This window comes from Cebidichthys violaceus, unplaced genomic scaffold (genome assembly GCF_023349555.1).
Source record: "Cebidichthys violaceus isolate CVI_PGR_0920_01 unplaced genomic scaffold, fCebVio1.0.p SCAF_38, whole genome shotgun sequence".
NCBI lineage: Eukaryota > Metazoa > Chordata > Actinopteri > Perciformes > Stichaeidae > Cebidichthys > Cebidichthys violaceus.
Genome location: NW_027176572.1, coordinates 1,081,888 through 1,096,975, shown reverse-complemented (window position 1 = coordinate 1,096,975; position 15,088 = coordinate 1,081,888). Strand labels below are relative to the sequence as shown.

Here is a 15,088-nt window from a genome sequence, read left to right as displayed (position 1 = left end):
GCTCTGTAGTGAAGTACAGAAATAAGGTTTAGACTCTTGCAACAATGCATCTTTATATAAAATCTTCATGCAACAAACCACACCCATAAAACTCAGAGACTAGAGGCGTTTATGTGTTTAGTTCACAGGCTGTTTTATAGATTGACCCTAAATTGGAACGTTTTGACAGCAAAGTTGATGTGTTTTTGAGCACTTTCCTATCTTTTGTATTAAAGTCAGTCCTGCCTTAATAAACAGAACAAGAGCATAACTGTTTGCTTAATGTCTCACCGAATCCACAAAGATCCGATGACTTTGAGTGTTCAGACACCTTCATTTGTTATATTCAAGTCAAGGCAATTTCATTCATCCAGCCCAATATCATGAATCACAAACTGTACAGAATATGACACCTTCTGTCCTTCGAACTTTGATCATGAAAAGTAAAAACTGCCCAAAAAACCTAAGCGGGGAAAGGAAGCATTGCAAATATTATATTATGGACAATCAGCATAACAAGAATATAGCAAAATAATTCTACAATTTCACAGGTTGTAAACTGCAGCCGGTCTACACAGTCTAAACACAACACACACAAGAGAAAACGTTGGGTGTTATCTCATCAGGTCCAGGTGTCTTTATAGATATTTTTTTTCAACCTTTGAATGATTGACTGCTATGAGTCACACCCTTCATTGTCCTATTCTATCTTTAGAGAGCTTCAAAATCCAGTTCTCCTGCATTTTAATGGTTCCTTTTGTTTACTGAAAACCACAAACCCTGTTCACCCCTCCCATCAGCATTTACAAGAAATGACAGCAGTTCCTTAAACACTTGTGTAGTCTTACACTGTAAAAATGACCCGCCTTCCCTTAACCCATAAAAATCTATTTTGCATGAAGAAACAACCCGTCAATTATCAAACTTAGTGAATATCTGGGTTTTGTCTCCTCAGAGCTCAGATAAACTGAAGGGAAACAACAGTCTTGAACATTGTTGGCAACATAGTTATACAGTCTTATATATTGTACAATGAATAATTTAACTACAAAATGCTGTCTCCTATTATTAATCACTGCTCCTACTCACAAGTTGTATAAGAAACATCTTTACATTAGAACAAAATAAGATAAAAGAAACAAAAGTAAAATGTGAAGAACCTAATTGGTAGCACTTTCTATGACGCCCATGTCTATAATTTATTATAAACATTTATCATCATCAACTGATGCATCAAATGTATTGTGGCGTCATCATGATATCTTTATAGTTTATTACATTTGTAATTATATGATATTTCATGAACTTGAATCTGCACATTTGCCTATTTTGACGTCTGAAAGAAAATACAATACACCCGCCGACCATCAGGGGTGTGTTATACTGGCATAAGTGGTACCTAAAAGGAAAGGAACCCAGGAGAGAGATTTTGGGGGGTAGGCACCCGGGAAAAGGGATCTGCAGGTGAGGAGGGAGATTGGAGGTGCTACAGTTGGATCCGCTTGTGCTTTTTTTGTGTCCCTTATTTTCTTCTCAAGTCTCTCCTGCTCTTTGCGCATTTGCTCTTTTATCTCCCTCAAGATTTGATTTTTCTTGTCTTTGATCACCTTCTCTGCCCTCTGGAACATTTCAGTGGTGTAATGGCTTCCTCCGTTCTTCCATATTATGTTTCTGATCTTGTGGAGCAGCTCACTGATCTATGCTCATAGTTGTTGGACCCTTGTCGGAGGTGGTCGATGCTATGCTATGATTGGCCGGTCTGGGGAAGGGACTTAGCAAGGGGTCAATTGTCACGCACAGTTAAAGAGAAGGTGAGGACTTTAAAGATGTTGGCAATGGACACAACAAATGTTAGCATTGCACGTAATCTTACTGTCCAATATTGAAAGTTGTTGTTGGGCAAGATGTTGGGCAGATTCACATCAAACAATGTTGTAAGGAATGTGCATACTTGTTCATTGTTTCGCTACATTTAGCTTTTTATAGAAATGAAACTGCAGTGAGACAAAGAATTATAAAGAAAAAATGGCACAGAGAATCATTGGATAGGCTACAGGAATAAAATATTGAATTACATTTTATCACACAGGTAGCTGCATTTCCTGGAATTAAACAAAAACAGTATGTAAGGTATGTGCAGATGAGGAGAGGCCGTGTATCTGCTGCCCTGTAAAACTCTGACGTCATCTGTCCTGGTTGTTAATCAAACTAGAATATCAGTCACACTCCTCCCATCTGTTCCCTGAAAACACGGCGTCTCCATCGCTGCCAACACAGAGGCGATTGTTCAGCCGTGATCACAGACAGAGAAAGGAGGAATGTAGAGACAAGAGTGAGCTGAACTCTCTGAGAGAGTTGATGTACGTACCACGTTTATCTCCTGTGGCATCGCTGGCCATGTTTGGGTTATAGAGGGCTGAGCAGATACGCTGCTGAAGTGAAGACTTTAGTGTCTGCAACCGCACCTTTATATGAAAGCTTCATTCATCAAACCACACCCATACCACAATGTTGACGACAAAGAGCAGGTATAGCTCACCTTTAGGTCTGAAAGCCCAATTCAAAAGAGCATATTTTTTCTGAAAGTATAATTAGCACAGATAACAATTAAACTAATACTTTATAGAAACCATGATTAATAAATGGTTAATTGATAAGTAACTCAACGCAATCGTTATTTTACTGTTAACAATTAAATGGTTAATGTTTACTAATTAGTAGTAATGCTATCATTTATTTTTTTTAATATTGTTGCGCACATAATAAAATTGTATTTACTGTATTTGTTAATGATTACCAAATACTTTTTAAAACATCTATAAATAGATGGACCAGATAGTTGTTACATAATTGGTTTGTAAACCATCTACAAAACTTCATTTGTCTGGCTATTATAAAGTTGAAACTGTAGTTTATAAATACTTTGTAAAGCATCTATACGTTTAATTAAGATAGATTGTTAATACATTGTTACGGATTAATACATGTTTTTTTGGTTTATCTATGTAATGTTTAGAAATGCTTTACAAACAATTTCTTAAAAATCACTTGGTAATCATTAATGTAGGATATAAAATGTTGAATACTAATGTAATCAGAATGTAATTGTTATCGTCTCTTCGATATGATGTATAATTTATAAACTAACCATTTCATAGAACACAAACTAATGATGAAGTTACATAAATTACTGTACCCAGCATGCCGTTCGGTGGCGTAACAATTAATAGGAGTACCCTCTCAATACACAACACAGTGTGTACATAACAGTGTGTACATAACATGCTACTTATGAATACACTGCACTTCCTTAGGTCCTCAGCAATACACCCATAAAGTTTGTAGTAAATCGGATGGACAGTGGCTGAGAAAATCGAATCTAATCTGCCCACAAAAAGTACCCACATGTGACTATATAAACGCGTGTCCACACAACATGAGAAATACAAATTAATCTACAGACTGTTTCAACATTTTATTGTTTAATTACATAAAAGTACATTTTGTTAATGCCTTTTGGTTCTGACCCACCAACATGTTTTGGAACTAAGTTCAAAGGACTTTTCACTTTTAGACAAACACATGGAAGCCACCGCGATACAACCGGAAGATAAATGAAAAACATTAATAATTTTATCAGTTAACTAAATATTAAAAAAGGTATTTATTCAGTGAAGCCTGACTCTGCATTAACTCGTATTCAGAAGTTGGAATATTCTTTGTCTTATACAGTTATCACATGTGAGCTAGAAATGAACTGCAGCCACTACAAAGTCCTCTCTTAGGCACTGATTAACAAATATCATATGTCATTAGAGTTATGCTAATACAAGGCAATACATGATTAATTCAAGAGGATACATTATACATTGCTGTGTGTCTTTATCATGAAAACATTGTATTTTTAATGTATGACAGAGAAACAGTTCAGTCACACTTCGTCTTCATTCTGTGAATCCATGATTGATGCTCGACACGGCAGACTGCCCTACTATCGATGCACCGTTAAATAATCATCAAGGTGCAAATGGATATAAGCCATCTCATAACATTTAACTTTCAGTGCACTAAAACTTTATTTGAACTTTTTGGATCATCCTGTGATGTGAGGAACAGAGGTCTTCATGGGTTCACTTGATTACTTGTAGCAGAGATTTGACTACGGGCTTGAGTCAGTCCAACTTAATTTATATTCAGTCGAACCCACTTGGGTAGAATCCCGTTCTATTGCCGCAGGTCTCGCACAACACCAAAGTTTCCAGTGGTTCACTAACATCGTAAACATGTAATGGAAAGCACAAGTAAATCTCCCTCCCTACAAAGGAAGCTTCATATCCGTGATGTTATTCTCAACCTCTACCCAAAGCTCATGACCATAGGTGAGGGTCGGAACGTATGGACCGGTAAATCGAGACCTTTGCTTTCGGGCTCAACGGTCCATCTCTGCTGACGCCGCACCGAATATATCGCCCGTCCATCTCCTGCTCCATTATAACCTCGCTTGTGAACCCAAGTTACTTGAACTCCCTTCAACCCGGAGGAGGCGCAATCCATCGTTTTTCCGGCACAGTACCAACGACGTCCAGAGCCTCATCTCATCCAGACCTGGCGCCTTTTCACCCACGATCTCACACTCTAAAGCTCAAAACTTTATTGTTGGGAAGAATATTTCTCTGAAAAAACATCAATCACCGTTAACGGAGCCTCTCAGCTGAAGGCAAACTGGTCAGCAAGCTACGAGTTTGTTAAATTTAGTTTGCAATTTTGAGTTAGAGGATGATCCAAAGGCAAAGTCAACCACAATGAGCCATGTGAAATTCATGGAAGCACTGAAAGTAAAAGGTTTTTTTTTATTGTTTAAATATGTTTATGTCTCAAAATTTGATTTCCATGCATAGTATTTGAGAACTGCTGCATGTTGTTATAAAATAAAAGTTCCTCTACTTAATACATTTTTCATGAAAAACAACTTACATATAAAATTAAAAAAAAGGAAAATAAAAAAAGGTTTCCTACGTTTTAATCCTCATAGTCAACCATCCAACCAGTAGTAAATGTTTTGGGGTTTTGATTGTCTACAAATTCCTGTTGAATTCTGGGTGATGTAGTTGGATGAAACAATTCGGTGTGAACATGAGTTTTGTGAGCTGTCTACATTGTAGCAGCGGTTACTGGAGAGTTTTGAACTTGTTTTACTGGAGAAATATGCATTTTGCTGCAGTTATACTGGTCTCCTCAATGCATTTTGGGGATGTTTTTTAGGCTTGGTTTACAATTAGAGTAAAAGTCTGTTTGGAAGCATTTAAGTCTATGTCAGACGTGTTTTTGGATGTTCAATGTATGAGTTTTTATTCTTTTTGGAAGTCTGAACGGTTCAGCATTTTAGGAAATGTTCTTGTTACTCATCATCTTAAATTGTTGAGAAGATATCACTTTTTAATAGTTTGGGACTAATCCTGAGACAAATGAATTATCAGCATTTATAAGCAATACATAAACGGTTTATAACACATTCTAGTTTAGTTGTAAGCAGATATAGACATGTTAAGTGTATAAACAGATAATTAATGATTGATAAAACAATACAACATAGCTGTAATCATATAAAGTATGTATGCATATTTGATTTCAATATAAAGTATGAAATATGAATTTTGTTTAAATTGCTAATTGTATTATTCTATTAATTATGTGTCACGGTTTCGGTCTCAGAACCATTAAACCCTCACTCTTATAGTCATAGTTGTCCACAAATGTCCTTATTTGCTTACAAATAAGTTATAGTGTCTTAACAACACTTAATACATGTTTGTATACTATCTATAAATGCTAAATTGATCTAAACAAATATTTGATTAGGTGATTGCTTTGAAAGGAAAAATGTAACTACAGCAAATGATTAGAACCAAAAGCAGCCCAAAAGTCCTAAAACCATCAACAACTATTTGTGCCAGGATCAGACTACACGATATGTTCGTACATCGTGATGGTCATGGACCATTATGGACCAGTAGGCCAATCAAATATGCTCTCACCTGGCTGCTGGGTGGTACAGGCAAAACACTGTAGGGGATGCACAACAAGGGACCAAAGAAATGTTGAAAAAATAAATAGATAAATAAATATGCAGTGACGTGTGCAGATTGCACAGGCAAAAGCCCTCTCCAAGTTCTACAGTGAATTATTTTCACACCAACACCTCGCAGTTATATTTTTGGGGTTTGGACATTGTGAGGTGTCCCAGGTGCCTCATTGGTAGTTTTTCCACTATCACACAAAAAACAGCAATAGCGGCACCCAGCGCTCATCTGGTTGATATCATGTAGTCTGATCTCGGCATTAGGATGAGATGATTAGGATGAGATGATCTGATTAAAGTAACTTCCGACTGCATTTCTTTTTGACACACTGTTTTGAATGGTTGATGTTAGCTCTACAGGAAAAATCAAAAGATAATGGAAACATTGTTTTCTCACAACCCCCCCCCCCCCCCCCTTCTGTGACCAGAACACCCCGGCCTCCCCTCCACAAGTCCTCTTGTCAGCCCTCCTTCCCATGCAGATTGTACTCTTCATCGATCAGTGGCGACTCAGGAGTTTGGAGAAGAATCCAGGAGAGGCCGGCTTGTCAATCTTGGCCCTCTCCTCCTCTTTGGCCTGGGCCTTCTCCTCTCCCAGCCCCAGCTCCCCCTCCAGTTGCTCAAGCTCCGACTGGTCCAGCAGCTCAAAGTCCTCCACGTCGCTGTCCGACTCCTCCGCCAGCTCCAGCAGCCTGGTGGTATCTGGGAGTCTTGACCGCTCAGAGTCGGAGCTCAGCGCCGCGAAGCCAACCGCCGCTTCTATTCTCTCCTGCAAGGCGGCTGTGACGGCGGCGGCGATGAAGTCGCCCGCCATTTGGTTGACCAATTCCAGGGCTTTGTCGGCGGGTTGGTCTTTGTGAGGAGAGGGCGTATGCTTGGATTTGATCGGCAGCTGAGGGGGAGGCGAGGAAAGGCCGAGGCTGAAGTCGTCGTCGTCGTCGCCGTTGGTCGTTGCACCGTTGTCAAGTGAGGGGAATTCTGGAAGGCCTCCAGTGAACGCCTCTTCTCTATCGAGGTCTGGGAGGTAAAAAGACAGATTGTTTAACAAGGCATGGTAATAACAATTTGATGAGAAGAGGCCAAGAAATTAGGGTTTTTCAGACCAAATCGTTCTGGGACCGTCCTGAGAGGAACTACACACCTTCATGGTCTTTTTTCACGTCAGCGTTCGTCAGTAATTCGAATGGAACCGTTAACGGCGAGTTCTCTCAGCCTTTTTCGCACTGAAACAGCAATCGTAAAAGCAGAATAGCTTTTACGATTGCTGTTTCAGTGCGAATCGGCCTCTTTGGCTCGGTGGATGTGCTTTGTGCTACTAGGTTAGCCTTGGTGCTAACGTTACTGGGTTAGCTAGCTGAGCGGCAGCTCATTCGTCTGGGTTTTCTTCCATTTTCTTTCGTTACGAGCTTCTGTCTGTTTTCAGTCTTGTCTGTTGATTACTCGTCTAACAGGTTCGTACAGTGCTGTATGGGCTCATGACCTACTTTGAAATAGGAGCTACAAAACAATCCCTCAAAACGGCGTCCTAAGAACTACCATCATTCCTAGTTCTTGTGGTGCGGACACAATAAAAATGGGGGTTCTATTGAAAGTTCTATGAAAAGGTTCCTCTGGTCCAAAAACGCCTATTAATAGGAATCAAGCACAAAACGTACCCTCTGAGTTCTCAGTCTGTGGTGTGTTTCCTTCTGACAGGTTAAAAGTGCCGTTGTCCGTCCACGTCACATCAGACACCTCAGTGTCCGACACAGACATGTCCTTACAGACTGTGGAGTCGAGCTGTAGGAGGGAAACACACGGGAAGACATTTTAGAGCGTACAGACGGAGCTAATCAGGGGGCAGAAATAATCTAACTGGATGAGGATAAATTATAATGAAGCAGAAGTTTGCTTGAAGGCCACAGGATGCAGAAATCCTCTTAACCAGTAAGCAGAGCTGTCTTCTTGCCAAGTCTTGTAAGAAGTCTTTTGCAAACTCTAGATAGATGCGTCATGTCTTTCAGGTCTGTGCGTGCTGCGATTAGCACTCAACACAAGGTCCACTTACTGCAAAATTTCTGGAATTAAGTTTGCTTAGTCGTGAAAAAAACAGCACGTAATCTGTAACCGGTCGTTTTGGCTTGAAGAGCAAAATCTTTTGGCATTGACGTTGGCTCAGGCATTGATGCTGATGTGGATCATGTGTACTGGATTTCAATTAGCTCTAACTGGACCCTGTGACAGTCAACAGATGCATCATTAGATTGAGATGAGCCACCAACCTTGGGAAACATGGAGGAGAGGTCCGACTCGATGCCTTCTTTCTCAGTCTGAGCCTGCATGATTCTCTTCTCTGAAAGAAAGAAAACATTGCTAGTCATTGCTATTTTATAAAAGTGAAGTGTTTTACATTTTCAGTTAGTTTGAAAGAAATAGAGGCCAAAACTTGTTCAACATATTACATATTGATGCGTTTCATACGTACCATGGTTCTCTTTGATTTTCTGAAGGAACTCCCCAATGCCAAAGTCCAGCTTCTGCAGAACTGGCTCCAGCCACAAACCAACCTCGTGAGATGAGATCAGAGGCCACAGGAAAACGCCTAGCACTGCACAGAACAAAACAAGAGAGAAAACATATAGTACGATAAGCATTTGCTTCCATAGAAAACTATTAACATAGCAAAAAACATGCAAGTGTCATGACTCCATTGAGGTAGACTCTATCAGTGGTAGAAAGCAGACGTTGATGCTTTCTACGAAGATACAATCATGGAATTGTGTCTTTGCTGGTGGTGACTTTCCTATGATCGCTGACCAAAAACAAATGGTCTGAATATCAGTGAAAGAGTTTTTCTTCCAACTAGTAGAAGAGCACAGATGATGTTTCTATCTTAGCTTCCACTAGAGGTAACCAACACCAGAACAAACATGCAGCGACCCTCCAGCTGTACTGGATATGCAAGAACTCTCTAGCATGATAGAAATGGTCTCATCATGAGCAAAAGTTTACTCACCAAGAATATATGAGATAACAATCCCTGGAATGTAGCGTCCTAAGACAGCAAAGAAGGTGCATAAACTGCAAACCAACAGGCAAAACTAGAAGAGAAAGACGGCAAACACAAAGACAATGACAGTTAGTTATAGTACACAGCTAGTATCAGTTTCTCAGGAAAAGTTTAGCATTTTGGAAAACATGCTTAATCCTGAGTCCTGAACCGAAAAATTGTTGTATTCACATTTATATTTGTGTACAGATTAAACAAATTAGTTACATTTTTGAGGTTTTGAGAGAGCCAGGCTGTGTGTTTACCCCAGCTTGTAGTCTTAATGCTAAGCTAAGCTAATCGCTTTCCGGTTTCATACTTAGAAAACAAGGAAACATGAGTTGTATTGATCCTCTCAAGATAAGCAAATAATAATGTTCCTTAAAATGCAGAAAAATGATCCAAAGAACACTCTGGTCATGGAAGAATTGTTTTGTGCAAATCTCATCATGCAGTGGGGCCTCTTAGTTCATTATCTTACAAATAAAAAACAAAATGTAGCGTCTCATCATTTGATCCATCGATCTCAACAATTAAATGCATTTACATGATTCTCCACAGTGGTTGCAGAGTCGCTTTTCACAGAAAATTCAGAAGCAGTCTAAAGAAACCTCTTTTTTAAAGAAATCTTGTCCATCATGTTTAGTCCCAGTCCTAAGAATCTGTTTGTATCTGGATGGGCAAAATGCCCGAAAGCCTGACAACCACATGCATCTCCGTTTTAATGCGATAACTCAATAAAGACAGTTCAGATCAGTCTGGGGTCATCGGGCGACTCTGCCTCACCTTGCCAGGGTTTTGCTGTTTGAAAGCCGATGTCTCCTGGAGGAAAAGTTTGATGGAGTTGCTGAGCTGACGTCCACTCCCAGACTGGCTGTCCTGACTTGAGTCAATGATCTCCCAGCTACAAGAAAAGACAGAGAAAAGCAATGTTAGTCATCTTAAAGATAACTCACATACCATACCAGTTTATGCTGCTAGGGCTGCACCATTTTGAAGGTGGATAGTTTCTGACAGGCTTTGTTTAACGATAAAAAATATTTCTCTTTATCCTTATTCAAGTAGGTTTCGTTGCCAAAACTTATAACTTGTGTGCTTTTTCCCCTATTATTTGTGACTTTATAGACAAGACAATCAGTTAATCCAAAAAGTAATTAATTGATTTGTAAATAATGACGATAATCATCTGTCGCAGCACTACTTTCACTGCTATGCAGATGACTCAACTTCATCTACGGCTAAACCCAAATTTAAATTATACAACTTGTAAGCTTGTAAACTTTAGAGTTGACAGTGTTGATCATTGTTGTGTTTGGGGCCCAATCATTCATCCACATCCCCTATTCTGTCAATCTCTACATCTGCTGCATCTCTTTTTAGTCTCCTTCAGCACTCTGAAACCATCTGTCCTGAAGCTGTTGGCAGTTGCTCAGTCTAGATTTAAAAATTGTACCTTGAATTTTTGTACACTTGCTCAACTTGTATTGTCTTTGAATGTGCTTTATAAATAAAGTAACTTCATGTGTTGGTATATGTAGATGGTCAGCATGTAATTACTGATATGTAGTGACTTTGCATTAAAAATAGTCTTAACATTTGACTTGACCAAAAGGGGGATTGAAGAGGCTTATTTGGAGGCTTAGAGTTATACTGGTTGAGGGTCATTGATCAAATTTAGTCAAAGAAAAAAAGCCTTTCCAATGCAATGTCATAGTCTAAATTAAGTAGCCTACTATTAAACTGGCGAGATGACTTAATAGACAGGTGACAGATGGGAATTGGAATGTGAACGTGTTTTCCATGCTGTGTTTCTGCTTGGCCACCTGGTGAGGTATGAAACTTTCCCCTCCACCTCCTGGTCTTCCCAAAAAGCATCTCGTGTTTAAGCTCTACTGTCAGCCCTCGTGCTCACGTCCCATAAAACAGCTATATAAATAAAACACATGTGGCTCATGTGTAAGTCATGTGCGATAAATAGATAAGAGTGTGAGGCAGCCAAAGTCCCGCTTCCTCTCTCAGCTGACAAATAGAAAACAAATATGAATTTGTTAGCATTCAAGAACAACATATCACGTTTTTTGAAGCATGCCAATGGCTGAAGAAAAAAATTCCACTGTGGTTCGGATCAAATTAATCAAACTGATAGTGAAACAGAGGCAAGATAAGTGCCTCAACACCTTTCATCAGATTAATTGAAAACATACTAACATTAAGTCCAGCAGAGGATGGGAACTACATGTCCTGTGAAAGCAGCTGTCGTGAAAGCAGCTGCTGTGAAGTCACCATGGAGATCGGGTTACCACAACAGCTAAGCAGGTTCCCACCAGTTAACACAGCTGTGAGGTTAACAGGCTAATTGGGAAACGTGTGATTGTTGTCTTGCAGTATTCATTTTATTAGAAAAAGGTAATTTTCCAAGAGTTGTCCACTGTGTCAGAAAGGGGCTCAAGCTAGGGTTAGGAGATGTGATGACATATTGTTAAATTACATTAATATACTGTAAACCGTAGTCATTAAAACCACAAATGTCAATCTCATGGTGGAAAAGTCCGTTAATCAAGTCATGAGAATAGACTGCTACAGGAATGAGTCCTAAAACCAGAAAGTGAGTCAGCTTTTTTGCACTTCCAGTTCCCTCGTCTTTGAATGGGTTTTTAGGTTTGTGTCAGATGCCTGAATAAGGTCTATAGTTAACACAAGCTTAAGAGCTTTAAACGTTTTGTTCTAGGACATAAAGTATGTCAGTAAACACCCCTCGAATGCTTTTAAGTGTCTTTAAAAGGCAGTTGCTTACAAGTGGCTATGTGAGACTACTAAAAGTCATCACGGACACTACTCCGCCTTTACAGCCTCGTTGTGTAAACCCAACCATAAATGTCTGGACATCCTTTTGGGCCATTTGATTTTATAGCTGTTGAGATGTTTCACTGGAATCAACTCATACTCAGGGGACCATGAATGTACTCACCAAGTTTAATGACAATTCATCCAATAGTTGTTGAGATATTTGTCCAATATTGGATATTTGGACCAAGGTGGTGGGCTAACCGATTATTGATCGTCCCTATAAAGCCACACTAACACACTGGCTACCAGCTTCAATCTAAAACACACTACAGTTTGTAATAGTTTTAAAGGCCATTCATCAGTTCAATCACATTGCTACAGAAAGACAAACTAAACCACCCTTCCGTCCTTCCATTTTTGTACCCTTTCTCCCCCGAAAACCCCATCCAAACCTCCCCCCCCCCCCCCCCCCCCCAATCGTGTATCTGCCAGGTTACAAGGAACAAGCACGAGAGGCCACGAGAAGCTACAGTATCTCATATACACCCAGCACCCCTCCCACCTGACCCAAACACCCAGCTCTGTCTCACATAACCCTCATGACGAAAGGTGAACCTGCTGCTCCCCTACTCGACTTCCAGGCACATGCCCCTCATAGGGCAATGATTTCCAGGGAAACATGATGGGTCGGACATGTGACAGTGATACCGTGAAGCAATAATAGCAGTAAGTGATAGAAAGGATAAGAGTTTCTCTGTTCCAAGAAAGACAGACGTCTCCCTTGGAAAGTCTTCTCGGATAAAGTAGCGTTAAGTTTCAACACATCATAGATCAACTAGAGTGTGGAAGAGTAGTTTGGTGGAGTTTACTTTCCCACCAACGTGGAGACAAACTCTTTTCTGGGAGGTGACAGGGTTCAGGGCCATGCGTGAAACCTTTCCCAGATGAACGTTTGTTTGGTGGCGTTTGTTAAGGTGGGTGTTGTAAAGTTAAGTTAGATGAGACTTCAGTAGGAAAGCTAAGTTTGGGTTGTTGTTCAGAGTCTGTGACTCTCCGAAGGCTATGATAGAATGCTGATGTTACTGCTTTATTCAAGATTTGATTGGCTCTATCCAAAGGTCTCCATCTATGTAGATGAATACTGGTATTCTGGCGAGTTGATGCAAAGCTAGGGGGGCCATCATGAAACCAAAAATATATATATTTATTTTTGCCTTTTGGTTTCTGATTAGATGTGATTGACGGATCAGATACAGTTGGACTTAAGTAGGGTTGATATATATATATTCCCATCTGTCTCTTTGACTGCCTCTGTCCTCAGAGATTTTCCATTGAACTCCACCTCACGAGTTTAATCCAGAAGCATCTGCACAACTTGAGAAGAATAACTGTCATGTTAATACGCATGAGGTGCAAATCCTGACATTTTTCAGCCCTCGTGTCACATGCTGTCTGAGCTCCACGAACACTTTGGATACCGAGAAGTGAATATATCGTGTTACACTGCTCCAGATCATTCCAGACCACCACCGCCATTTCCCACTGGTGTGTCCATCAATCACTAAAGATGCGTTTTCACTATAGTCCGAAGACTTCAGTCGTCACTCCAACAGAAAAATGTCCAACTTTCTTTGCACCGACTCCCAGGAGGACTCCCAGACGGGGAAGGAGGGCGGCGACACCACATGAGTAGCTGTTGGGCAGATGTCACTTTTTTACCAGACCAGTAATCTCTGAAACAACACAGGAAGCAGCATGTCTGAGCCTCTAACAAGCCCGGTGACGGCGCTTTAAAAATAGAGCTAGACAAACAATGCGAGGAATGGCGGCAAAAGCATCCCAGCTCTTCGCTTGTGATTGGGAGGAAGGGGTGTAAAGATGTTGACCCACCTGTCTGTGTGGGTCCATACCACAGAAACCCTGACTCTAAAGCAACTAATACCTGTTTATGTTCTGCGTAAAGCCACATATACAGTGAGCTGACATTAATGGAGTGAGAAAGCAGAGTTCCAGCTGATCGAGTTTACTGTAAATGCTTTCGCAAAAGGCCAGTCTGCCCAGGACACAAAGCCAAAAGCTACAAGTAATATAAGCCACAAGTGTTATGGACGAACGGGGAGCGATGACGCAACATTGTGTACAGCTTTCCAAGAAGAGCTATGCCATTTTGTTTATGTTGTTGATCTGTTTGGACTGAAATTATGAGTCAAATGCATTAAATAATTTGAGCCAATTTCCCTCTTCATGACTTGAGGTCATACAGTACGTACGTTAAACTGTTAAACTCGTTGTACAAATCAAACACAAACAAATACAGGATTGTAGTCCCCTATGTGATAGCTTATTAGGTAGCGTTACAGGTTCAGAAAACAAATATATATTTTTCGCAGTTACCACTTCTCTTTTCATGCTCAGTCTTTAGTTAAAAGTAGCTAGGTGTAACTGAGAAAATGGTTTCTGGAAAGACAAAATCTAAATTCTTTAAGCACCATGAACTAATTTCCATTTACCTCTGTTGTTTTGGCACAAAAGAAATCTCTAAGGCGTTTATATCCGACAAATAAAAACAAAACTACTACATGGCAAGATAACAAAAGAGAAAATGAGAAAATAGAAGAGAAAAACAAGGATTTGGGTGAATACACCCTTTAAGTTATAGTCTAAGTTCTTCACCAGATCACACACAACTCCAGTCATACCTCAGTCCTGCCCCACGATCTTCAGGAGACATCTCAAGAGCTTTGGATAATTTCAGAAGATTGGACGACGCTATTGAAAGGCAGCCAAACACTGGATAGTCAAGATGATAGAGACAGCTAGAACTTGTCTTTGCGGTAAAAAAGAAAGAATGATGGTACAAACTCAGGGTTGAGCCAAACTCAGGTTTTTTTACGTGCCACACGGTGAGAGAGCAGCTTGTGTTTATCCTCAATGAAGCCCCGGTTGGAGTATTTCAAGCGGCCTCGTCTAAAAATAACCTGGTCACACTACATTCCAACTGGCAGCAATCAGGGGGACAGGGGATGGGGTTAGGGGGGGTAGAAACAACAACACCCTCCACCAACCACCACCAACCCCAATACCATCACCACCACCACCACCAACCTCAACCCCATCACCACCAGCACTGCCACCAACCCCACCACCAACAACCTCAACCCTACTACCATCACCAACAACAACCTCAACAACCCCAACACCCCCAACAACAACAA

General features: G+C 40.4%; 1 protein-coding gene across 1 annotated transcript in view; it reads right to left on the bottom strand.

Annotated features, from left to right (window-relative positions):
- Positions 1-3,441: 3,441 nt before the first annotated feature.
- retreg1 (reticulophagy regulator 1) overlaps positions 3,442-15,088 on the bottom strand; it is an 18,052-nt gene continuing 6,405 nt past the window's right edge. The window contains exons 4-9 of the mRNA XM_068726145.1: positions 9,873-9,990; positions 9,054-9,138; positions 8,523-8,645; positions 8,320-8,390; positions 7,714-7,837; positions 3,442-7,075 (exon numbers count right to left, since the gene is read on the bottom strand). Of these exons, the coding sequence (XP_068582246.1) occupies positions 6,558-7,075; positions 7,714-7,837; positions 8,320-8,390; positions 8,523-8,645; positions 9,054-9,138; positions 9,873-9,990 (1,039 nt within the window). The 3' untranslated portion in view covers positions 3,442-6,557. The remainder of the gene's footprint in view (positions 7,076-7,713; positions 7,838-8,319; positions 8,391-8,522; positions 8,646-9,053; positions 9,139-9,872; positions 9,991-15,088) is intronic.